The sequence below is a fragment of the Bos mutus genome, chromosome 4 (genome assembly GCF_027580195.1).
Source record: "Bos mutus isolate GX-2022 chromosome 4, NWIPB_WYAK_1.1, whole genome shotgun sequence".
Classification (NCBI taxonomy): domain Eukaryota; kingdom Metazoa; phylum Chordata; class Mammalia; order Artiodactyla; family Bovidae; genus Bos; species Bos mutus.
In genome coordinates this window covers 33,275,556-33,302,828 of record NC_091620.1, presented here as the reverse complement: position 1 = coordinate 33,302,828, position 27,273 = coordinate 33,275,556, and the positions used below count along the sequence as shown (strand labels likewise).

At 39.6% G+C, this 27,273-nt stretch overlaps 1 protein-coding gene and 1 long non-coding RNA gene across 2 annotated transcripts; one reads left to right on the top strand and one right to left on the bottom strand.

The window, feature by feature from the left end:
* Positions 1 to 12,696, bottom strand: LOC138987605 (uncharacterized). Its single transcript, XR_011463969.1, has 3 exons — positions 12,584 to 12,696; positions 11,918 to 12,073; positions 1 to 1,169 (listed from the first exon to the last, which is right to left on the bottom strand). It is a non-coding gene; the product is annotated as an uncharacterized lncRNA (long non-coding RNA).
* WNT16 (Wnt family member 16) lies at positions 12,148 to 27,273 on the top strand. The gene is made up of 4 exons (XM_005894412.2): positions 12,148 to 12,291; positions 12,484 to 12,725; positions 14,528 to 14,814; positions 21,482 to 27,273. Exons 1-4 carry the CDS (start codon positions 12,197 to 12,199, stop codon positions 21,944 to 21,946), a joined length of 1,089 nt encoding a protein of 362 aa, XP_005894474.2. The 5' UTR covers positions 12,148 to 12,196; the 3' UTR covers positions 21,947 to 27,273.

Genomic DNA, 27,273 nt, shown 5'->3' with positions numbered 1-27,273 from the left:
TTTGCAGACCAGAAATCTGAAAAAATGATGTCAGTAGGGCTAGAGTCCCAGTGCAAGCTCTAGAGGAGAATACTTCCTTGCCTCCAGCTTCTTTTTTTTTTTTTTTTTAGTATTTATTTACTTATTTTTGGCTGCATCGAGTCTTAGCTGTGGCACATGAGATCTGCTTCTTTCTCATAGTGGTGCCCAGGCTTAGTGGCCCTGAAGCACACGGGATCTTAGTTTCCCAATCAGGGACTGAACCCGTGTGCCCTGCATTGGAACTTGGATTCTTAACCACTGAACCACCAGGGAAGTCCCCCTCCTCCAGCTTCTGGTGGCTCCAAATATTCCCTGTAGCACTGCTCCAAGGTCCTCCTCAGTCTTCACACGGCCTCCTCCCTTTCCTCTTTGTCTTCTCCTCTGCCATCTTTCATAAGGGCTCTTGTCATTGGGTTTGGGGCCCATCCAGATTACCCATGACAATATCATTTAAGATTCTGAATTTAATTATGTCTACAAAGAAATATAATTCAGAAAAATCCAAATAAGATCATATTCACAGGTCCTGGGTATGAGGCAGTGGAGGTATTTTTTGGAGGGGACACCACTCAACCCACTACCATGTTCTGAGTCTTAGGATGTATTTATGTGTTACCTTACGTGGCAAAAGAGATTTTGCAGGTGTAATTAAGGTCAGAATCTTGAAAGGGAGAGATATTCCTAGGTTTTCCACATGATCTCAATATAATTAGCAAAGTCCTTATGGGAGGGAGACAGGAGGGTCACAGCCAGTGAAGGAGGTCAGAGGTTACAGAACCAGAGGTCAGAGTGGCTTGAAGCAGCCAAGGAATGCAGGCAGCCTCTAGAAGCTAGAAATGGCAAGGAAAGAGATTTTCCCCTTGAGCCTTCAGAAGGAGTGCCCTGCTGACCCACAGATCAACCCTATAGACATCTGACCTCCAGTACTGTAACATAACGTGTGCTCAGCCGCTTCAGTTGTGTCCAACTCTTTGTGACCCCATGGACTGTAGCCTGCAAGGCTCCTCTGTCCATGGAATTTTCCCAGTAAAGAATACTGGTGTGGGTTGCCATTTCCTCCTCCAGGGGATCTTCTTGATCCAGGGATGGAACTTGCATCTCCTGCACTGGCAAGCAGATTCTTTACCACTGAGCCACCAGGAAAGCCCCTGTAACACAAATAAATATATGTTTTTTTAAGCCACTAAAATTGTGAGAATTTCTACAGCAGTAATAAGAAACTAATACCTATACTAAAAATGGCAAGAAGATATCACACCCTTAAAATCACCACAGAGTATTAATTAATTTTGAAATGAAATATGCACAGAATGTAAAGAAGATCTCTTGGAAATCACACACACGTGCACATATTCACATATCCACATGTATACTAGCAAAAATGAAAAATTCAATAGAAGCAAAAAATGATATAACTGAGAAATTTTCGTAGAAATTAGAGGGAAAAAAAGATATGACATTAGAACACAGTAGTTACAAAACTTATAGAACCAGAAAGTTGATCCAACCCTCACAAAATAAAAGTTCTAAAAAAGGAGAAAGGACACAGAGGAGAGAAAATCATCAATGAAACAATTTAAAAATGTTTTTCCTATAAAGGCATAATTTTCACATTGAGATGGTCTACTGAGAGTCTAGAGTAGGTGAAAAGACACCCTCATCTAGCCACATATCATGAAATTTCCAAATATCATAGAGAAAGAGATTTTAAAAGATATCAAAGGAAAAAAATTAATTCATATACAAAAGGATCTGGAATTATAGTACATTCTGATATTTTGATAGTAAAAATGGGAGCTAGAAAACAATGGAGAAGTGTGTTCAAAATTCTGAAAGGAAATTATCCCTAACCTAGAATGTAATACTAGTCAAACTGCTAGAATAGGAAACAGCTATTCTAAGACAGGCAAGTTCTCATAAAGCTTAGCTTAACTCCCATTCACTCTTTCTTGGGAAGCTACAAGAGTATGTGCTCCCCTAGAACAGAGAACTAAACCAATAACGGGAAATAGATAAAATTCAGAAACTGAGGTTTCTACAAAGAGACACAAGAAAAATGTGATCTCTGGGATGATGGTGAAGCAGATCACAGATGCGGAGGCAACCATTCCAGGTGGGGACGGGTCACAGGACATGGGGATGCACTGTCAAAAAGATAAAACTGATGAAACTTCTGATTCATCTGGGCTGCTCTGGTGGCTCAGTGGTAAAGAATCTGCCCCCAGTGCAGAAGCCGCAGGCAATTCAGGTTCGATCCCTGGGTCAAGAAGATGCCCTGGAGGAGGGCATGGCAACTCTCTCCTGTATTCTTGCCTGGAGAACCCATGGAAAGAGGAGGCTGATGGGCCACATTCCATAGGGTTCCAAAGAGTCAGACATGATTGAAGGGACTTAGCAAGCACACACATGCACTGACTCATTTGAGGAAATTTAGAAAATCGGGAGGCTTGGGGTTAGATTTGTGATAAGCACATAGAAGCCAGGAAAATAAGGGGTTTTCCTCGGTGATCGAGGGTTAAGACTAGGGGCTTTCACTATAGGGGATGAGAGTTAGATCCCTTGTCAAGGGACTAAGATCCCACAAGAGCAAGACATGGCCAAAAAACAAATTAAAAAACCAAAAGCAAAACAGGAAAATAGGGAGAAAAGGCAAGTAAGGAAAAGGAAGGAAATAATCATGGTATGCTACATAGCTTAGCATCAATAACATTATGTGTCACAATAATATAAAAACTGACTGCTGATCTAACCACAATTTTTTGACATCTGTATTGGGAATATAAAGGCTACAAAAATACATATGAGGGAGTAGGGCTGGGGAAACAGAGCAAAACCGCAGCTTCCACAGTGGAAAGTTACAGACAATGCCTAAAATTTTCAAAATTAAGAAGTAACAGTACAAGGATGATACTTAACGAGTTAGAGCAAAATACCAAAAGAATTCAGCTAAAAGAGCTGAAAGTTATTATTCTTATGGAATGATATATGGCAAATGGGGAAGTAGGACACTGCTGGGTTTTTTTTTTTTTGTTTGTTATAGGACTTAGATAATTGTTTAATTATGTCATATATATAATTTTTAAAAACCTGTAGTATTGTGAGAATTTTAGTAGAAGGATGATTTTATTTAAGTTGTCTTGCAAAGTTCCCTTGATTTTCTGTTGTACTATTTTGATTAGATTACAGAATGGTAGATATAGTTTAAATATGAGGGGGAAAAGCACAGAAATATTATAAGAAAGAAAGAGTCCAAGAGGCTACTGAATAGAACTCAGTCAGAAAGGTAAACAATGCTGTGTGACCTTAATCTTTCTAAGTGGTTCTTCTGTTTTCTCTAGCTGTGAAATATATTTATGACTTTCAACTCCTTTCTTTTGCTTTGGAATGCCAAGTCAAGACACACCCTAAAGCAAACAATTTTAACAAAAATAACCCTCTGTTATGTGTTATCAAATGACCTAAATTATCCTGAAAAAATATAGCTTATTTCTTTATATGCAATCATAAGCAGCTCTAATGTGTTTTGTCTGGTCTAAAATTGTATGCAACTTATCAACAAACAATTGTGCATATGAATTAATCAAAATATTTCTTCAGCATTTTAATGAACATCCATCTACATCCATATGACCATATAGTTTTCAAATTTATCCTCTTACGTTAAGCCTTCTGTTAATGACCTATTTCGTGACTTCTCCTGGTCTACCTTTCTAACTTTGTATTGATTACTCTAGACCACCCAACATGTTTCTAGGCCACTTCCCTGAGACGATGACAACCTGTGAGGGACCATGAATTAATTTTACAGTTACCAAAGGAAACCCCAAGCCAAAAAATAAACCAAATAATGTGCTCTGAGGTTAAATAAGTGGAAGAGGATGGCCTTATTCAGGGACACTATGCTTTCTGGTGAACTCATCCATCTGTTCCTCTGGGTTCGTCAGTACAATCCAGACTGTCTTCCAAGGGCACGGGGGCTAGTGCTGCAATAAGCATTGTTGTGCCCGTGACTCCCAGCTCCCTACATCGATGCTAATCATCACTGCGTAGTTTGCCTTTTCTCAGAATACAGTCCATAGCCCTTATGTCGTAGTTCTCCTGCCCATAGCTCCCATGGGGGTTCTTCAGCTGCCTGCCCATCTATCTTGAGGGCTTGCAATGCTGCATTTTACAGGAGGCAGCAGACTGATTATCCGCTGATTATCAGTAGATAGAGAGCTGATTATCTTGCTCTCTCTGCCCCAGGAAGTGAGAACATCCTTTAAGTATCTGTACTCTCATTTCTTTCTTCCATGATGAGGAAATCTGTACCTTATTTCCTATCTCATGGTTACTCTTCCCCTGCAGAGAAAGAGTGGCCAGTCAGTTGGTCCCTGATAGCACTGGGGTACCTCCAAAGCAAGATGGCCCCATGTGCTGTCTTCATAGGCCTGGTGGACATGCTTCGGGAGAGTGAGCTGACCTCTCCACTTCCCGTGGCCTCCTGCCAGCCTCCTCTCTCAGGCCCAGTTTCTCAGCGTGAGACTGGGTGGATCTATTGGCTCTGTCTTGCTATCTTCAATTCAGGGGGAAGGAATAGAAAACTTCGCTTTGCATAATCAAAGCTCGACTAATAAACCTGATACTTTGCCCAAACTGGTTCAGTTCTCTGTGTGCATGCTTTATTCATCAGAACCCCTGGGGTAGGGAGAGGAGGGAAGTAGCAAAGGGGAAGATTCCAGAGCTGAACCCCACCCTGGACTGCCAACAATCACTCTAAGATTAAGATATGCTGAAGGCCAAATCAGTTCCTGAAGGAAAACTCTGCTCTGCCGAAGCCTGCCATAACTCAGTTAACCTATAAGGCAAATATTAGCTCTCTCCCCAAAACAGCATTAAAAAGTGGCTCCACTGTGTTTGGTGCTGGTTTCATGAGTGTGCCCTGGGGATTGCCGACAATACGCTGGTGCTAAAGTAGCAACTGGAATCCTTTACCCAGTCGGCTGGACTCAGGCTCTGTTCTGGCATGTGGCCCAGCATATCAATATTGTGGTTTTCAGCACATTTTGGAAGCTGCTTCCCTAAGCCATGTGACAACCCCAGAAGTTGGTCTGGCACCAGAAGACTTCATCAGATTGCAAACTTGAGAGCCCTCGAACCGGCTGTTTTTGTATTGATGCCTCTTCCCGTAATCACTAACAGAAGGTGAGACGGCTGCAGTTGGAACACACCTCGCACCTTCTCCGCCATCCGTGTTTATGTCTCTGAACGCTTGTAAATCTCCTGGGCTCTGAGCACTTGCCTACTGGAATAAAAGCTGTCTCTGGAGACAGCTCCGGTAAAAGTCGGAGTTATTAGCAGAGCTCAACAGACATACCTGGAAAGAGCATGTGGCAGGGCTACAGATTTGTCAGAAAGATTTAAGAGTATCCGTTTATTTACTGATTTTAACACTAGCAGAAACCAAAGCTGTGAATACTCTAGACCTAGCAATCTGGTGGTCCCCTTGGAAACTGTGCAAACCACGTGGCCTGCATTAATGCAACGTCCTAGGTACAAGTCATGGTGAATCTCCAATCGAAAAGTGGTAAATTAGTAGACAATGTCAAAGCTGACAGTTTTCGACTTTATGCTTCACTTATTCCAGCATTAAAAAAGATGCTTTATCTATTAAAACAACCACCACACAACCAATATCGAGTATCTACTACACATTTGCCTGGTTGTAGGCATTGAGAGGGCTGCAAAACAATTCCTTGTATTCTTTGATTTGAAGAGGTTTATAATCTATTGGTGACTTACAATAAAGGCACGTTAAACCCTCAGAAAGCAGAAGTAAATTAAACGATACATTTTCTAGTAGCTACCTCGGGTGAAGTAGAAGACAGAGAGGCTTTAATATGGTGAACTGTGGAAGGCTTCCTGAAGAAATGTGACATAAAGAATGGGTAGGTGGGCTTGGGGAAGTAAAAAGGAAAGGGAAAAAATTCTAGGCATGGAGAGGGAGTGTTTCTCAAGAAGTGGAAATAGAAACGTGCAGACTCTGCTTGTGGAAAAGGGAAGAAACAAGCTGGGCTGCCTAGAGGGAATAAGCATGAGGAAATACAGTGACTTTAATAAAAAATGACAGCTAAAGACAAATCCTGAGTGAAGGATTTTTAGAAGTCTAACCAAAGGGTTTAAAATTTAGGTAGGAGTAAATAAGAAGTCATAAAGGTTTCAGTCGGAAAGTGAACAAATAAAAGCTAAATTTAAATGTGATTCACCACTGGGTGAAGAAGAGTAAACACAGAATGATGATTGTCAATTGACCAGACTTAACAAACCCACTTCCACACGCTGCCCACCATAATGAAGACGGTACCTAATGGTTAAACGTAGGAACAGCCTCCAACATACAGTTTCAGCATTAATTGATTTTTGGCTGGCGTTTTGTTGACAGCAGGATATTTATTACATCACAACAATTAAATTATGCAGACCAACAGTTGGAATAAGACAGATACCATCAATTCTTTCTAAAACTACTTTTCCCTTGAAGTTTTTTCCCTTAAAGTGTGAGATGGCTCTATTTTAGTAAAAAAAGAAAGGAAAAAAGAGAGAAAATTTGTTTTTTCCATTATAGCCAGCCCAGTGATCTCTCCATAAACAGTACTCCTTAAAAAAAAAATCAAAGTCCAGATTTTCTGAAGTAGTTTTCATGATAACTTATTAAAGTCAATAACAATTCATTAATTGAGTTGCTTTGTTTTGCAGAATTCAGAAAAAAAAAATGAAAAGGGGTGTGGAGAGATTTAACGTTCTCCACGGATTTCAGTTTTGACAAATAGTGACCAGTCCTGTTTGTCAAGGATCGTATTTTACTTTTATTCCCTCGCTCCAAAAGATTGCATAACCAGTACAAAATATCACTAGAGATAAGCCACTTTCTAATAAACACTTAATGAGGTTTCTTCAATCTTAATTTCTAGGACAAATAAACAAAAAAAAATTTTTTTTTTTTACTTTCAGAGTTGTGAACATTTTAAAAGCAAGACAAGAGAGCATCCTTCTCCACCCCCAGCCCCTTCTCCTGGTTTCATTACTCGTGTCGCCTCTGCTGCTCCAAGTCGGGCTTTTCAGGCCACCAAAGGGCAGCAGGACATCCAGAATGCCATTCCCCGCCCCCTCCTGAGAGCCAGTGGTCACAAGCCTGCGCTCCGTTCCACACTGGTAGCATCCAGGTGGAATTTAAAATAGAATGGATGAGGACCCAGTTATGTAAAAAGTCACCTCTGCTCTTCTGTTCCATCATGGGAGTTAAGACCAGCTGGGGTGCTTCTGGTATCAGTTTCCAGTACATAAGTCTCTGTGATCTGCAGCAGAAATTCTTACAACAAGGCCCTTAGAAGTCTCGTTCTCTGATGGACTGCCAAAGGCAGAGTCCAAGGCATATCTGTTCAGGCAGACTTTTTGCTGAGTTTCTCAGGGACTGGGAAAAACAACCAGAAGGCACAGTCTCCGCTGGGTTCAACAACTAATAATCTTCAATTGTCCTGGGTGGGAGGTGGGATTTATTGCTGTGCAGCTACTTCTCTTGGTTCAGTTGGCCCGACTGGTGAGATTCAGTTTCTTAGAAAAGTTTCTTTGAGTGAAATGAGTATTTCCTTTGACTCTCCCTCCTACATCCTCTTTTCTAGAATGTAGCTAAAAACACCTTACCCCTGCTACAAAAACAATTCAAGTACTTCCTTGTGGGATCAAGAAGCTACAGATGCTTCAGTAACCTGTGCAAACTTGGAATTACACTGTGCTTTGCTTAATAGCATTAATCAAATTTTGGGTAGCTGGGCTCAGATCATGAGATGATATAATTGCAGCTCCCATTTTATGAACAATTAATGGCATTATCTTTATATCATTTTTAGAAAGCTTGCAAAAGACAATAAGTACCACATTATACCCTGTTGACCAGTTAATATTTCACGCTCTCTCCCAATTACAAACCAAAAATGGTAGATAGGAAATGAGACTCCTTCTTGCTGCTAAAGAAATAAGCAATTTGAAACATGTAGTTGTGGATATGTTTGGATTTGACTCATCATTAACTTTATGCTTTAGCTTTAATTTAAAGCTAAAGAGAGCATAATCCCCACTAGTGATAGTAGAGATGAACCACTTCTAATTAATAAGAGGTACAAATTAGATTCTGAAGAAGCCCTTCACCTTCATATTTCAAGATAAAGAAGATACCTGTAACTTTTTACATCTTCTATAGTTTCATGTGACCTGATCAGATTACAATAAATATATTAGTATAAATTATAAATATAAAAATAGTGACAATTTATATAATTTTAAATGTAACATAAATTATACATTTATATAATACGTAATACTTCTGTCAATAATTAGTTTAAATTGAAATCCACAAGGAAAAGTGGAACTGAAGGTAAAAAATGGAAGCCAAAACACTCTAGCCTGTGCCATCCTAAGACCAGGGGCTCCTCTCTGTTTGCCAAACCCAATAGCTAAGGTTCCTCCTCCTGGGAGTGCAAATTCATTAGCAAAGGCAGTCCCTCGCACCCTACCACACACAGGCATACACAATCACACAGAACCACACACACAACCTCCCTCTCTCCAGCCCCGTGGGAACTCCAGTTAGAGTTTTAGAACCAAAAGAGCTTTTCATCATTTTACAAGTGAGAAAACTGAGACTCAAAGTTGAAATTGACTGCAAGATTAAAGCCTGCTGACTGGAAGGACCGTCACCCAACTCAGCCCAGTGTTCTTTCCACTCTTTCTCCCAGTGCACACAATCCAAACAGCAAAGAGTGGGAAACAGAAGGGTATCCATGCAGACCACCATTCGCCTCTGAGAGACTGGACTTCAGGGAGACCTCCTCAGGAGACCCACCTATCCATTGTGGGTTTTTTTTTTTTTAATCTTCAGAGAACAGAACAACTCTTTTGACTGAGATATCTGTGAACTGTGGTATAAAGATCATGAAAGAGGAATTTGGACCTTGAGACCCAATACCTGCGATTTGGTCAAAAAAAAAAAAAAGAGAGAGAGAGATGGAAAGCAAGCAATCAGTACTTTTTAGTCAGGTTCTGCGGCAGTACGGTGTGGTAGAAAGCACAAGACTTTCAAAATAAGATCTATTTTTGACCCTACTATTTTTCTGAGTGGTCTTCAGCAAGTTTCTTAATCTCTCTAAATTCATTTCTTTATCTATAAAATGAGTACCAATTTGAGGAGTTTGAATCTTTGTGTGGAGTGAGAAGAGAAAGACAGAGAGTTAAGAGAAAACACAGGGTGGTGAGAGGGGCGAGGTGTGAGGGGATGTAGGCTCTCAGTGCATGAGAGTTCAAGACGCCTGATGCAAAATAAGTGCCTAAATGTCTGCTCATTGAATGATAAGCTTAATTCTTCAGTTGGACCAACTTCTAGAAATGTTTTCTTTGCTTTAAAGGTATGGACAGAATGATCCCTAAGGCCTCAGATTATACACAAGAGGTACATGGCCCGGAAACTGTGTCTTGGACTTGAAAATAGTTGACCCAGTGACTCTAAGAATAGAAGGCTGTGAATGGCCCTCTCAGGGTTTATCTGGATGCCTAGACAGTGCTTGATCGCAGGAGTAGCAACAAAGGCAACATTCAAGTGACCCCACTCCCAAACTAGATTAAGTAATCCCCCTGCTTGTTCCTGGCGCGCCCTGTGTCCCCACTGCGTTCACTACACTCGCTATGACCCCCTGACTCCTTGTGTCTTGTCAATGGGGCTGTGAACTCCACTACTATTTAATTCAGTGCTATCTAGCCCCACTTTTTAACCCATAACAGAGGCTCGGTATATCTTTCTAAAAGAAAAAAAATCCAGCAACTTCCTTAAAACATCTATCATCATTGGCTCGAAAAATCAGCCTCAAGTATTCACGTTCTCCAATCCCTCAGTTCCCCTGCAGAGGAAGCCTCTTCTCTAATTACACCATCTCGGCCACTTAGGTATCTGCTCAGGATGTTCCTCACCACGTTAATCCCTTCAGTAAGTTGTGTTCAGAACCAGTATCTGGTGTACTGGGCCCCATGGCAGGGGTTCAGCAGGGAGTGCTCCACAATGCCTCCTGGAGAGGTCTGCCGAATAAAGTGAGCTTGGATGAGGGCTCTGATTCTCAGAGAGGCCACTAGCCATTAGCCAAAATATTTCTGGATCCGTAACTGCACCCTATCATCAACTTGACTCTCTAAAAATTACAATGTGGCTTTAGGACCTGGTACATAGCGTTCACTCAATAAATATTTGTTGGATAAAGGAATGAATGGGAGAAGATGGGAATTTCAGTGAGCTTTTATTGCTCTGGGCCAATAGAGAGGATATGCAGCAAATAAAATACTTTATTTGCTGATAAAGCAAATAAAGTAAATCTTTAATTGGAGTAAGTCTGGAATTTGGAATCCACTAAGCTGGGCTTCCCTGGTGGCTCAGATGGCAAAGACTCTGCCTGCAAGCAGGAGATCTGGGTTCAAACCCTGGGTCAGGAAGATTCCCTGGAGAAGGGAATGGCTACCCACTCCAGTATTCTTGTCTGGAAAATTCCATGGACAGAGGAGCCTGGTGGGCTAAGGCCCATAGGGTTACAAAGAGTCAGACATGACTGAACAACTCATACACACAAGCTGGTATATCCTGAGAGTTTATTAACATTTCAGAAGTCCTCTGAGGAGTAGGTGATGACTCTCATACCCATTTCCTGTCGCCAATTAGGTGAAACAGAGTTTTCTGATACCACAGCTAAAAGCATGTGCCATCTGACTTCAGAGTTCTCCCCAGAGGTCTATCCTGGAAAACACTGGTTAGCTAATCTTTTTTAACTGCCAAGCACCAGAACATTCTCCCGCATCTGAACTCTGACTCCAGAAGAGTAACTTGTTGGATTCTATGCTTTTATTTATTAATAATATCAAATTAATTTGTTTCAGACTTGTCTCTATGGCTGTTTTGTGCCTTTAAGGAAAGGAATCTAGTCTTCAGAAATTCCCACATTACTGGACACACAGTAGGTGTTTCATAAATAAGTTTCTAAAATTTGTCTTCAATGTGTCCAATTTCCCTGAGAAAGGCATAGTATGCATTAGGGAGAACAGGACCCTCAATTTTTTTTAGAACTCTCCAGACAGTTCTCACTCACATCTACTCTCTGCCCTTCATCTCTGACAGTGCTCTCAAAGATCGAAGAAAAAAAAAAGAGACAAATCGGCAAAATGAAATCACCTAACACAATTTAAATATGATAGATTATTAATAGATGCTAGGCTAGAATCTTCCCTTTCGATAAAAGTAAATGCCTGCACAGATGACGATAGATGTCAAGCTTGACAGTATTTCTCTCATTCTCAAGTCTGCTGACATGTTGAGACCTCAGTCAGGGTGTGAAAAGTCAACTTTTTGGTACCAACTCGGACTCAAAAAACTATTCTTCTGTGAGGTAAAGGAGAGGAAAGAAACGTGAGCAGTGAGAATTTCCAGCCGCTCCACCCAGAGTATAATTAATCCATATGCGACTGGGGTGGGTGGTTCTCAAACATCGCCCATTGAACCCACACCTTCGCCCAGGTTCATTAAGACAGAAGCGCCCCTATAGTCTTCGGCTTGTATCAATATTCCTCCCGCAGAGACCCACTCTCCGGAGACTGAGACGGGAGGAAAGGTCAGGAACACAGGGTCTGGACCTGCTGTCGGGAAGCAGCGGGCCCGAACGTCCCCCGCGGAGTCCGCTCTCAGCCAATGGGAGCCTGAAGTCCGGGGATGATGAGATGAGGGGCCGCTGCTGGGCCAATCAGGTTCCAAGCGCAGCCAGGGAGGGGGGAGGAGATGGGAGGAGAGGCCGGGGGCGATGGAGACAGAGCTACATCAACAGAAGTTTCTCACCTTGGAATGCGACGGACGCTCCCGCATCTCCTGCACATCTCCAACTTGGCGCCGGAGGAGGGCCCCAGGCTATTTTCTCAACTTCCTCACGCTGCTCCCCGCTCGCGAGGGGAAAGCTGCTGAGAACACCTACTACAGCTGGCCTTTTTACGTTGTCTGCAGGGACAAGGGAGGCGAGGGACAACTTGGTGCGGGGGAACTGACCTCTGGCCTGGTGGGCCTCTGGGTGGGGAGGGTCGAAGAGGAGTGGCTGGGGCTGGGGGACTCCATGCGGGGGCCATGGACAGAGCAGCGCTCCTGGGACTGTCCCGCCTGTGCGCGCTGTGGGCAGCCGTGCTCGCGCTGTTCCCCTGCGGAGCCCAAGGAAACTGGATGTGAGTATGGGGGCAGCAGGGGCGCATGGGATTTGTGGCAAAAGGGGGTGCCCAGCCTCAGGGAACTCTCAGCTGGGGCGGGGGAGAAGGGGCGGGAGTCCTAGGGCGGGTGACCTAAATTTCGGGTAAACATCTGGGCTTGGGGAGGAGAGCAGGGCAGCGGCTTACGCTAGGGGCGGCCGTGTCTTACAGGTGGTTGGGCATCGCCTCCTTTGGGGTTCCGGAGAAGCTGGGCTGTGCCAACTTGCCTCTGAACAGCCGCCAGAAGGAGCTGTGCAAGAGGAAACCGTACCTGCTGCCGAGCATCCGCGAGGGCGCCCGGCTGGGCATTCAGGAGTGCAGAAGCCAGTTCAGGCACGAGAGATGGAACTGCCTGGTGGCCGCCGCCTCCGCGCCGGGCACCAGCCCTCTCTTTGGCTACGAGCTGAGCAGCGGTGAGTCCCGGGACTCGTGGCTGGCGCGGGACTGGGGGCGAGACCTGCAATTCCTGTAAATTAATCAGTGCTCGTACGGTCCCGTCGCTCTTTAAATTCCCCAGAGAGGTCCTTTAGTGGAAGGAAATTGGGGGGCGACGGAAGCCAGATCCGGGTGCAGGTGCGGTCATGGGGTGGGGGTGGGGTGACACCCCAGGTCCAGAGCGCAGCGCGTGGAGGTGTAGCTCTTCCTCCTTCCCGTGGCTCCCGGCTGGAGCTGGAAGAAAAACTCTGACGCTCCACCCCGCCGACCCCTCGGACCCCGTAGCGCCCCCCTACGTGGGGGACCAGCTGGAGAAACATGATGTCGGCTGCAGGGAATGCCGAGGCCGCATCTGCTTTGATTTAAGCAGCTCCGCTGCTCATTGAGCCCTGGACAAGTGGCTAATTGCAGCGAAACCCCATGGTGTTGGTTCCCGGGAACACCGCGTAGACGGAATAATGGCGATTTAAAAGGGACTGTCCCAGACAACCCTCGTGAGGCTAACTCGAGCACAACTTTGGTTTTCCCCTCTATTCCTTTCCTTCTACCCTTTCTCCTGTGCGCACATCCGAGGCGCGGGAATCGGCAGGGAAACAAAGTTCCACTCTCACGTGCCTAGCGACTTAGTAAGGATAAAGGCACAGAGGTGTCAGCAGATTCAAAGAATTTCAGAACCTGGGCTCTGAAAGATTCTTAGTCGTTTTTCATATTCATTTCCGTTCCCCTTCCACCTTTGACCCTTCCCCGCCGGGTCCCTACACTCACCGCCGCCTCGCTTTTGCCCCGCTGCGCTTTGGCCGGCACACCCTTCCGAAAGAGCACTGATTCCCTGCAAAAAGAAAAAAAGAAAAAAAGAGGATGTGTTCTTCACAGTTGCTGAAATGTAGAGGTATCAGCTGTTGAAAAGGTTTATTGGACAACGGCGTGATAACGTTTCTACTTCAATCTAAACATCTCTAAGGAGGGGGAAAGTCGCCTGCTGGGTCCCTTCGATCCATTTTACTAATATTTTAATAGGACCTCAGTTTCCGAAGATGTTAGTTCGAAACCTATTGCAGGTGTGTTATATCCATACTCAGTATTCAGTGATTTTCCATAACAATTTTTTTTTTGCTGATGACATCTCAATTATCTTTAATTGCCCTTCGTAGTGTGAGAGGATATAATACTGTATATAGAAATATGAATATATTTAACTTTCATATTAATATTGTTATTCAGTATATCGTTAAAACATCTTTGATGTGAAAGTAAACTATAACGTTTATCTCCTAATTGCTCTAGTCTTTGCTTAATTTTAGTTTGCATCCTGACATGGATTTTTTTTGTACAAACAAAAGTCACACCAATTTTTCAGCCTGTGTTTTGTGATAACGTTTTAAATTTAAAGAGAAAGATAAGCGGGGCTCCTTGGAGCATTGTCTGACTGTGTACGATGTCCATGCAAGGGATTTTAAATTCAATGTGTATTTGTTGAATTTTCATTGTCTATTAAGTACTGAGCTGGGTGCTGACTTACATCTCAAATTTAAAATACAAACAGATGATTTTAAGGTATGAGGACAATTAATGACATACAATAAAGGAAAATCATACTGAAAATTAATGTTGCTTTTTTAAAAGATGAGAACAATATGAAATTGTCCTTTGTAAATGTGTACTCATTAAAGCATCCCTTGAAAGTTGCTTTCCTGATAAGAGGGTAAGTAGGCGGCTTTGTTATGAACATAAGCAGAGAATGGTATGGCTGGTTCATTTAGCAACTTATTTCTTATTCTAGGCACCAAGGAAACAGCATTTATTTATGCTGTGATGGCTGCAGGCCTGGTGCATTCTGTGACCAGGTCATGCAGCGCAGGCAACATGACCGAGTGTTCCTGTGACACCACCTTGCAGAACGGCGGCTCAGCGAGTGAAGGCTGGCATTGGGGGGGATGCTCTGATGATGTCCAGTATGGCATGTGGTTCAGCAGAAAGTTCCTAGATTTCCCCATCAAAAACACCACGGCAAAGGAAAGCAAAGTACTGTTAGCAATGAACCTACATAACAATGAAGCTGGAAGGCAGGTATGTATTAGAAAATGGAATAGAAATCCAGTGCCTTTAGGTATAATAGCACTAGGGTTACACTTCTAGATCAATCTGACCAAATAGTCAAATGGTTTAAAAACTAAACACTTTCAGGCTAAAAAAATTTATATATATATATATTAAATTTTTATTATATAACAGCAGCTATATATATAAATATATATTTTTTTATTTCATGAGCCTGTACTACCACATTGATTTAGTTTAAGTTTCCATCTGCTGTGACTTGAATCTTGTTACAGAATGTATTAGTATTTGTGATTGTATATTCGTATACCTAAAACACCAATTATAAAATAATAGAAGTACTAGTGCCCATTGGGTCATTTTATTCCACCCCTTTAGATGATTAGTTGTAGAAACCCAAATAAGACGTACGGTATCTGCCTTTCTAACGAGACTGAATCAAATTTCATTTTCTCAAATGTGAATTTTCATTATTTTTTTAAATATATTTTTTCATTGGCAATGGCATCTTAAAGAAGTTATCAGTCTGTCCTTCCTTTCTCTAGCAAAATGTTCTCAAATACATTACAGAATACATAGCTCAATAATTTTTGTAAAAAACAAAATTTATTTAAAGGAACTAGTTATTATAAAGCAATGTAGATTCACTGTAAAAACTGAGAAGTATAAATAAATGTAAAGAAACTATAGATGTATTAAATATTTGGTATTTTAAAATAGAGATATATTAAAGATTCAAGGAGAGGAAAATTTGAAGAATTACCATCTAATTAACCTTATAAATGAATTTTTAATACTAAATTTTCTTAAAATGGAGTAATCTGTAGCTTAATTTAACTTTTATATACTTATTTTAATGAATATTGATGCAATAAGCTTTGAGTTCTACAACATAGTTGAATTACTTGGCAATTCATAGTGACTTTCCAAAAACAGTTAAAACCTCTCTTAGGAATATATATTTTCTATTTTGTAATAATCTTTTCAGGACAGGAATATCACCACATATCCTATATTATTGTAAATATTCAATAACCTGCAAAGGTCCCAAAGTAGTCGTTGCAATCTGCCACATTCTCCTGCAATAAATTAAAGTAAGTTGCGGTATCTCTCAGGAATATTTAAAGTATATGTTGCATTTGTTTTACATTTTTGGAAAGTGAATAAATGGAACCCGCTTGGAATAGTTGCAAGTTTCTGCCAGTTTTCTTTACTTAACCACTTTGGTTTTAAATACTAAAACTGAAAACTCAATATATCACTGTAACATTTTAAATTCAAATTTGAGTATTCAGTTCAATTTGAATATTGATTCAAAATGGAAAATTAGGAAATAGGAAAATCAGTAAATAGCTATGTAAGCTTTTCACTTTTTTTTTGAAATTCTAATTTATTTCACTAAAGTAATTCCTGCTGACACCATGTCTCTTTTTGATAAAGTCTTACATTTAAAAAGATTAAATGAATGAGTTTTCACTTCAGTTTAAATAATATCTAATAAAGGAATTTTTATTATTTCTAACATATTAATGTAAAAGAATTTAGATGTAATTAACATTTGTTCTTTAAAGCTCTAGAGTTAAACTAGAGAAAAACTCCAGGTCAAATTAGTGTGTTTTAAAAACAAGAAAATGATTAAATGAATATTTATTGTCACCTTAGATCTTAAAACTTCTTTAGTCACTCTTTGAATAGTTGGGTAGAGACAAAAAAGACTTTAATCAGAACACAAAACTTGAAATTCATGTGATAATTCATTCTTTTGAATAAAGTTGTCTCCAGCCTTATGAAAAATCCCAAAGTATTCTAAAATGTATTTTTACTAGTGATATTAGGCAGTTATTTAATTTTATTCCATCTTATTTTTTTAATTAGGCAGTAATATTTGCCTCTGTAACTATTAACTTTGATCTGATCTATTTATATTCTGATTTTATTAAAAACATACAACTATTCAGCATCAATTTAAATCCACTGTTTGTTGGCAATAAAACAGTCTCCTTACTTTACTGAGGTTTTTGCTATTATTCTAATTATGCAGCAAAAATTCAGTTTATAGGTATATATACATTTTGGATAAATTTCCGTTTTTTCTACGGAATCTCATTTTTTCCACATTGGTCAAGATGGAATCTTAAAATATTACAAAATATTACCTGGATATTTTGAGGGTACTACATTGATGTTTTTGTTGGTCTTTTCTCATGAAGTATTACAATTCAAAACATTTTAATATTTTTCTTTCCATTGGTGGTCAGAAAAAAAAAAAACCCACCATCACCACCACTACCGCAACAACAACAAAAATCAACTAGGTTTCCAAGATATTATCTAACATGGAAGAACAAACAACTACATTTTCAATATTGGCCATTAAGATTTTCATCTAATAGGCATATTCTTCTGTGTAAGGTTTCAAGGTCTGCATTCAATTGAGTTGATTTTCCTCATCTCAAAATCCCAAGCTCCAAATGTAGGAAAGCATTCAGAGCAATGTGGGTACTGGCGCTTAGTAGTGCTGTGAGCAGAATAGATTATTTTCTAACCACTGACCTTAAATACTCTAATTCCCACTTGGTTTCTGACACCATTCCTAAAGTTATGACTCCAAGAATAATGTTGCTAAATGGTGATTGGCTAAGAGAATGATGTGATGTCTTCCAAGGGCAGAACTTCTGGGAATAATGTGACTTGGAATATTTATGGGTATTTCTTTTGGTGTGCTTAAAATATTTCCATTCTTCCCATGTCCACCTCATAAACTTTTAAGTTTCCCTACCCCATAATTTGTTTTATAATGAGTAACTCAAAAAAGTGGCATGGGCCCCACCCCCAAATTTCATTGACCTGTTTCAAGAATATTTATAAGTACTTGAATAACATGCAAATGTTTTGTTTTTCAGCAGATCCAAATATATTTTTTAACTGAAAGGGACAAAATGGATCAGAGAAATAGGAATTCTGCATATAGTCATACAGTTTATGTCACCGTTTTCATAAAAATTTAAACAGATTATCTGATAGTGAACAAAATGAAATGTCACAAAATGTTCCATAATAGGTTTTTTTTTTTTGGTCATTTCTGTGAAGTTTGGATAACGCAATATACTGGAAAACGGTCACCTCCAGCTGTGTTACCTCTGAGTCAAAGTTGTGGGGCCAGTCACTTCTTAGACCACTTCTCAAGCAGTTTCTATTTTTACATTAAGTGTTAATGATGCATCTTTCCTATTTCACTTCATCAGAAATTTATCAAACTAAAACTTAACACAGGGAGACCAGTAGATTAAATGCTATGCTCCTAATTGCTCTCCCCTAGTTTAAAAATATTATACCAAAATGTGCACATCTGTTTGCAATAGTTAATAAAACATTCCTCTGTTAATATCGTTATAAACCTTAACAACTCAACTAAGTAGAGAAAGGAATTTTCTCATAACCACACACAACTCATTCTCTTGCTATTCTCTTACTTTTCCTGCTAGAAAATCACTCTGCTATCATTGCAGCTCAGAATGGCTATTTGACATCAATTAAAACTCCCAGCTGAAAAACTTCAGAATATGTACTTTTGGAGTGTTCTTAAATACACTTGAATTTTCCACTTTCATTTTTCTTTGTTCTACCGAAATTATCCTGCTGCATATAAAGGCTTCATATTATATATTTCCAATTTTCCTTACGGAAGATAAATATCTTAACCAGGCTATTAATTTTTCTGTCAAATTGGAATAATAAGCAGGTACATGTTCTTCATTAACTGCCTACTATATGCAAGGGATTTTTTCCTATCAAGCTAAATCAAGTAAAATAATTTATGAAAATGTGCTCTGAGAAACACTAAGCTCCGTAGAGTTAAATCCTGTGTGTATATGTGTCTGCATGTTATCTGCTCTTGAACTCTGCATTTCACCAAATTCTCCTTATGGTGATTGCATTGCTTTATTTTATCCATATTTGCCCAAGTTTCTGCCTTGGAGTTTTACAAAGGTATCATCATTTAAATTGTGCATCACGTTATTTGTCTTTGTATCATAGAATATAAATGTGAATAATATTCACATGTATAATAAAAATGCTTTCTTTTCTTATTTTTAAGGACAAAAGTGTAATGGAATTAAAAGACATTAGAATAAAATTCCTTAAAAATACCTTCGGAAAATTTAGTTAACTCCGGGTATTTAAAAGTATCTTATTTTCTAGGGCAGGAAACTCGCCCCAAATTTCAGTACAAATTCAGCAGGTGTTATCCCCAGATTCAAAATCAGTCTTCTCTTTTATCCTTCAAACCTGAGCGGTAGTGTGTCAATTTGGACTGATACTATTGTGGGCTGAGGAATTGCAGGAAAACCTGCCAGATCAGAGCCTCCCAATATCATTGAGTTCCTAGCAGTGTCTCATTTGTTGAAGACAAATTGTTGATTTGTCTCATTGTTGAAGAAGTTGGTCTTTATTGCATCCTCTTGATGCAGTTTACCGATAGAAGGGAGTTAAAACGGTTCAAGTGTTTTGGTGAGCATCCGTTCTGTCCTCCATGACTTGCAAATTGGCAACACCTTACATGATGCCTGAACTGCTTAATAAAAAGTGAGCTCCTCAGTCAAGAATCTGAGCAAGAGGCAGTCCTAAATCATAAGTGATGACTGTAATGAAGGATGATCAGGTTTCAACGCATAAACTTACATTCTTAGATTTTTGGCTTTCTTTGGACAATTTGTTTTATGGCTACCTGGCATTGATTGAGCTCTCTTTTTCTTATATCCTTCGGACACTCAAAATCTGAACAAAAGTTGGCAGATTGCAATATTTTTAACATTTATTTACCTGGAGATATTTTAAAGAATTGAAGGTTTTGTGAATATCAAATGCCATCAATTTAACTGAATCAGTTTGTGCACCATACTCTATGAATTGTTTTTGTATCATTGAAAGATAAATTTTACTGAAGATAATAAGAAATAGACATATCTATTTGCTCCTTAGTTTTATGAATTCAAAAAAGCATATGTGTTGCATTCTATAAAGGGCAATGTTTAAATATTGTTTGGTTTATTATTTTAAACACTAATAAAAACTATTGAATACTACACAAATCAATACCATATGCTCTCATTCAAGTCTGAAAATACAATAAATTGTTTGAAATACTCTGTCTCATTAGCTAGTACAGAAACTTTAGTTAATTTGTTAAGAAATGTAACATTCCACATACATGTGAAATGTAACATTCCACATACATGTCAATGTCAAGTGTGGTAGAAAATTGCTAAGTATAAACCCCTGTCATTTTTATAGTTTTGATAAGAACTGTAAGTGGAATTTAAGCTGTGGGGTTTTTTCTTTCTTTGGTGAGATTACACACATAATTTCCAAGTTATTGAATGGATAGATCATTTTTTATTTTACCCGGCATGTTGACAGAATGTCAACTCTCCAGTTAGTCCTGACAATTTATTAATCTGCTCTGCCATCCTCTGGGGATTGAAGGAAGTTACGCTGACTAGCCCAGTATGTAAGAAATTAGAACTCTAAAACTTTTGTTTTAGAAATCTCTGTATTGTTTTCGCTTGGTTAGCTCTATTTGAAATCTTTGCTCTTCAGGGAAAGGGGGCATTTATTTTGACCTTAATGTGTGTCAGGCAGTGGGCTCTTACCGATGTATGTAATCACATTTAATTCCTCAGTCTGAATAAAATAACTCAGCATTTAGAAGTGAAAAATCATATAAATATTATTCCTTTTCCATGTTAGAATGGTGCTACTGATCCATCAAGAATGGGACATATGTTTTGAATTAATTTTCCAGAAGAGGAGAAGAATTGGCTGGGAGCAGCCACACTCTCCAGCCCCATCTCTTTTGGGCCAATTTAGGGTTTCTCATGTGGTCTATGACTAGGGGATAGCATGCCACCCTTCCAAACCCCTGTGAATATAACTGATTTTTGCAGTGATAAAACCTGAGCACACTCAATTTGGTAGATCTCATCCTTGGATGCTCTTGGATTCATCTGAGCAGCTTTGTAGAAGTCATTGCCTTGACCCCACCCTGACAAATTAAGTGAGAATCTCGGGTTATCTGTAAAGTTCCACAGGTGTTTCTGTGTGTATACAAGTCACCCAAGGATCTTACAAAGATGCAGATTGTGAATCTGCAGTTTTGGTGGGGGGCTCAGAGTCTGCATGTCTGTGCTGGTGCTGTTGGTCTATGAACCACACTCCAAGTGGCAAGATGCTAAAATGAATAGTATCAGGAACATGGAGGCATGAATGAACATCCTCTGACACCCAAGATTAAGTGAGAGATTAGAAATAAAAGTAGCTTCCCTTTGTTAGCTCAGCTCATCTCTGATGACATTATTAGCCTGGCCTACAGTTATAAATTAGAAAGGTTTGCTCTGTAGGGTCAAGAGAAGGACCAAACATTTGGGTTCTAAGCAATCTAAAAGAATTTTTTAAGTCCAAAACCATCCTTATTTTAAAATTATTATTATTTTATCTTTCTTATTTAATTGAAGTATTTTAAAAATCATTTTATTACTTTCATTGAAATATATAACCATTGCTTTTATATAGGAGGAAATAGATCCAGAAAGTTAAGTGACTAGGTGGGTGGTGCTTTTGTTTTTGGGTAAAACAGTTCATGAACGATGTTTCACTCAATTCCTGTTGGTTGCAGGCTGTCGCCAAGTTGATGTCCTTAGACTGCCGTTGTCACGGAGTTTCTGGCTCCTGCGCTGTGAAAACATGCTGGAAAACAATGTCTTCTTTTGAAAAGATTGGCCATCTGTTGAAGGATAAATATGAAAACAGTGTGCAAATCTCAGACAAAATAAAGAGGAAAATGCACAGGAGAGAAAAAGATCAGAGGAAAATACCAATCCGCAAGGATGATCTGCTCTACGTCAATAAGTCTCCCAATTACTGTGTTGAGGATAAGAAACTCGGGATCCCAGGGACTCAAGGCAGAGAGTGCAACCGCACGTCGGAGGGCGCAGATGGCTGCAACCTCCTCTGCTGTGGCCGAGGCTACAACACCCATGTGGTCAGGCACGTGGAGAGATGTGAATGCAAATTTATCTGGTGCTGTTATGTCCGCTGCAGGAGGTGTGAAAGCATGACTGATGTCCACACTTGCAAGTAACCACTCCATCCAGCCTTGGGCAAGAGTCCTCAGTGACAGAAGTATAATGGGAATACCACCCAGAGGGTGCCTCCCGCTGTGCAGAGCTGGGGAAGTTGGCTCCTGCCTCCTCCTCAGAATTCCCAGATCCTCCAGCCCCTCACAGAGGTCCTCTTATCTGATGTCTAATCACACACCAAGCATGTGGATTTATTGGGATTCTGAATGGAAAAAGTTTGGGTTCACATTTTGGTAGTTTAGGGAATATAAATTGAAATACAAGGAAGACCATCTGTCTCATAAGGAAGAATGGAAAATAGTCTTCATGCCAAGAGACCTGGTCCATACTCAGGATAAGGTCCTGGACTATGGAACTCAGTAGTGGTGGGTGAATATTAGTCATTTTTTAAAACACCTATTGTAGCAACAAGGAACAGCAAACATGAATCTCATTTATTCTTTCAGTAGCTTTTTATGAAGAAATAATACTGTTTGTGCATAGAAACAGAAGATGGTGACAGGTTAACAGAGTTGGTAGATGCCTACGTAAACCTTCATTCATTTCGGAAGAAAGAATCTTCCTAAGTGATACAACATCACTTAAAACATGTTTATTAGAGTTATTTAGTGACAAAACAAAAGAAGCAAAATGTATGATTTGGATTTTAAATGACTTTTAACCCAGAGAATTTATCAAGAAAAACATCAGGAAGGTATATAGCAACCTTTACCTTTCACTTTACACTCTTATTATCAATTAGTTTCTATTTCTAAAATCTCAGCCCTGAATTATTGGTGGAAGAAGGGATTCTGAAAGCATAAGGGACAATGAGAGGTAAAAATATAAAGGGCTCTCATGCATTGTAAGGAAAAGCACACTTTAAATATGTAAAGACAGTATTTTTTACAATACTTTGCTAGATTTTTTTCTATTTTGTAAATACTGTATTTAATTATATATATTGAAACTTAAGATATTTTTTGCCAAAGCCCAAGAGCTAAGGCAATAAAATTATCTCAGAAATAATATTAGCTTCTGTTTCCTTTCATACTATTGACTCTGACATTTTTTATACATTGCAGAAGAAGTTCATTGAGCAGTTAGTTATATGGATGTGTATTTCCTGCCAAAATGGCAGTTTTATATGTTATAAATTAAAATATGCTGCAATATATTGATAATTGTGCTATTTCAGCAGTCAGATTAAGTTGAATTCTGTTTTTAATTATGTTTAACTTGTAAGGTTATCATAATAAATTATACAGTAAAAGGCTTAACTGGAAAAAGGATCTAAATCAGAATAATGATCAATTTGTGGATTTGATATCCTGGATATTTATTACGTTGTGTTTAATGCTGCTTTTTCATGTGAATGTTGAATGGTCTTTCTTGTTTTAGTATATGGTCTTTTCTTGTTTTCGTGCATGTATATTCATCCTATTTTACAAGGTTCCTGGTAAAAATTACAGGGCTGTATTTAAGGTTGTGTTTTAATGTAAATGCTGTTTTTTTATGAATTGTTAAATACTTCAGTATCATATAGAAAAAAAAAGATTTTCTAAGTTCAGAATGGACAAAGAAAGAATATTCATTTTCTTAAAATAAGTTAAAGAAAATTTTCCCTGCCCACCCTAGTCTCATCCTATTTCCTTTCAATTAATTTACCAAGGCAGAGCAATAATTTGTGAAAAAGAGCAAACCATGGAAAATGACTCTGATCTAATATTAAAATCAAGGCTAAACATTTACTGTGACCCTTAAAGTTGAACAAAATTACTATTTACTGAGTAAGAGACTCCAAAATGACAAATGAATGAATATAGTGCTTATTTAAAAGAGCAGTTTGCCATTCTTTAGCATCCACTGATTAGAGTAACCTGAATAATTGACATTTATTAGTATGCCTTCTCTTTTTTTTGCTAAGTAAATATTTTATCTGCATTGAAAATAAGCACTCTTTCTTAAACGATGAAGGCTGCAGTTTCCATTAATGACCATTTCTTTCTATTGACTAGAAAACTTTTCATAATTACCTTAGGAACCAATTGTGAGAACAGGGGAGCCTTTAATTCACAAAAACATGATTACTATTCAGCCGTTTCTGAAAAACTGGTGCCAACTCGACACCCCCAGCCCTCTTCCCACCCCTGCATGCCTGAGTAATAACTCCCAACTCCAGACCTGTGTCTTTGGGTTCTTTCCCTTCTCCCTGGCATCAGCTTGGAAGCCATCCCTGAATGTCTCACGTGTATTGTACCAGCTGACAGCCTAGTTTTGGTCTATTTCCTTCTCAGTCCCAATCATAGTACAGGTAGCATCATGGTGCTCTTGAAATAAATACGTGTTCTGGGACCCAAACAGTTCTATCCAGTCTAAGCTGCTGTGCCTGCACTGTTTCTTGTGTGCATGCTAAGCTGCTTCAGCTGTTTTGGACTCTTTGTGCCTTACAGACTGTAGCCTGCTAGGCTTCTCTGTCTGTGGGATTCTCCAGGCAAGAATTCTGGAGTAGTTTGCCATGTCCTCCTCCAGGGATCTTCTCCACCCTCCTCTTTTACATCTCCTGCATTGGCTGGCAGCTTCTTTACCACTAGCACCAACTTGGGCTCCTTATATTGCAGGTAACAAAAAAAGCAACCAAAAAAAAAGCAACCCAGACTGACAAACATTAAAGGAAATACACTGATTCAGTGACTGGAAAGTATAGAGATGTGATTGATTCAGGTTAAGTTTGATCCAAAAGTTTGAACATTGCCAGGGCTCAGATCTCTTCATCTCCAGCCTAGAGAAGCTGGCTTCTACTGCAGGCTCTGCAGGGTTCTGTGCCAACCAGCCAAACCCTACTCTCAGCAGCTTCAGGCTCTTTTCTCAGCAATATGGCTGTCACAGGTCCTTCCAGACATAACACTCTCTTGGGGCTTCCCTGATGGCTCAGCGGTCAAGAAACCCCCTTGCAATTCAGCAGACACAAGAGGTGCTGGTTCGCAACCTCTGTGGGGAATATCTCCTTGAGGAGGAAATGGCAACAGCTCCTGTATTCTTGTTAGAAAAAAAATCCCATGGACAGAGAAGACTGGCAGGCTACAGTCCATTCACTGGCAAAAGGTCAGACAACTGAGCATTGGCACAGGCATGTTGCCATTCTAAGGAAAGAGACGTTCTTTTTTCGTTGCTCCAGCACAAGAGAGAAGGAAAGCTTATTTCCCAGAATGTCCATCAAAAGTCATCATTGACTTTGATTGGTTGCTGTGCCTATCTCTGAGCCAATCAGAATGGTCAATGGGAATTGGGTTTTGATGATAAATACACTGATCATATTAAAGCAATCAAGACCCATGCTGGGAAATGGCTGTGGGGTTCATTCCAACTAAACCCACACAGTTTGAGAATAGGAAAGGGATGACTCCACAGAGAAAACCCAGGGTGTATATTACCATAAAGTGTCCTCTATGCCCAGATTCTCTCTCAGTTCTAGTCATGTGTTTAGGAAACATTTTAATTTTCTGAAGTATAGTCAGTACTGATGTGTTTGGTTTTACTTCAGATGTGGAACCAGATAAGCTTTCCATCAAAATATTTGTTTATAGTCAATTTGGTGAGCTGCTGATACTTTTTACATCACCTTCCAAATTCCTCATCAAGTACTGAGAATTAAACCTACCATTTGGAGCCAGTTAGTGATTGAGAACACTATAATCCACTTAGCTGACTTGAGGAAAGAAAAATTCAAATCATATCTCCAGGAACCATGTATATTCTGCAAAACAAGACTTTCTTAAGGGAAGTTGGCCAAGATGCCTTATTTTTTTTTAATTTCAGTTTCAGTGTAGACCAGATGTAATAATTCATAACCTCTCTTGGAGTAGAATAATAAGGTAAACTGAGAAGGACAGATGGGTGTCCAGCACGAAAGGAGAAACCGTGGTACACCAAGGACTCAATTCTTTTGAAAAAGAAAATATTAGTAAACACTTAGATGGCACTTACTATGTACCAGATATTGTTCAAAATAAATCGTATATATTAAGACATTTGAGCCTCATGATAACCTCATAAAATAGGTACCCCTCTTATAGTCCTCACTTTACAGAAACAGACATCGTAGTGGTGAGGTAAGTAGCTGGCCCAGGTCACACAGAACAGGCTGGCTTCAGAGACTGTTTCCTTAACCATCATATCATTATGGTGCCTCTCACAGCAACAAAATAGTCAGTACAGAGTTTACAGTGTATCATTTAAAGAGTTTGGGGATTTGTAAATATAATGACAATTACAGGATGTTCCTCCCTGGTTTGATTATATAAACTTGGTTGAGAAGCTGGAGAGAAGTGATGGGAGAATTGAGTTCTTAGAATTCACCATGAAATGTAATTAAAATACACTGCCTCTTGATTTCTAAGCTCTAAGTGATTTAAACTTCCCTCTAGTTAGATCCTAGTGTGGCTAACAGTTGGATTATGCTTCAAGAGCCTAATAATCATTCCAAAGGAAATGACTAGGGGTGAAGATCAAACTAATTTAGTGTGACATTAAATAAATACATGCATCCTTTTCATTGTTGTGCTTACAGCCAATTGTTATATAAGGTGCTATTTTTAATAGATGAAATTTACTGTTGGTAATGGCTTACATGCACATCCAAAGAAAAACCACTAGAGATGGTTTGCATGATTAAAATCCCTTGAAACAAAATCATGCTAGAAAAAGCAGCCTTGCCCACTGGTTGTAAAGGGAGAGTAATAATAAATGTGGACAAAGTCAACACAAGGTCTTACATGTGACTTTTAAATTTACAGAAAAAGTGAAAGGATCTGATTTGTGTATGAGAATTGGAAGAGCAGGGAGAAAGGGAGAAATAGGGCTGCCTGTTTCCTTCTGTTAAAATACCATTCTGAACCCTTGGGTGATTCAGTTTCAAAGAGACTAAGAAGCTTTTTCTTCTGCGTGTCAGCAACAAATAGCTGTCCATGATCATGGCCCATATCCACCTGGCCATGTTTAACGAAGAAAGAGGCAGGGTGGCTCCTGATAGCCCCTAATTAGTCTTTGATAAAAGAAGAACGGGCTTCCCGGGTGGTGCTAGTTGTAAAGAATCCACCCGCCAATGCAGGAGTTGTAAGAGACTCAGGTTCGATTCCTGGGTTGGGATGATCCCCTGGAGGAGGGAATGGCAACCCACTCCAGTATTGTTCCCTGTAGAATCCCATGGACAGGGATTCTCTAAGCTTGGCGAGCTATAGTCCTTAAGGTCGCAAAGAGTCAGACACTACTGAAGTGACTTAGCATGCTTGAACGTAAAAGGGGAATATCACTAAATTTAACTGCATATTTAAACATAACTTCATGTCTT

Coding starts and splice junctions, on each gene's coding strand:
- WNT16 (XM_005894412.2), top strand. CDS start 12,197: ATGGACAGAGCAGCGCTCCTGGGACTGTCCCGCCTGTGCGCGCTGTGG. Junction 12,292..12,483: donor GGAGCCCAAGGAAACTGGAT/GTGAGTATGGGG, acceptor CGTGTCTTACAG/GTGGTTGGGCATCGCCTCCT. Junction 12,726..14,527: donor TGGCTACGAGCTGAGCAGCG/GTGAGTCCCGGG, acceptor TTCTTATTCTAG/GCACCAAGGAAACAGCATTT.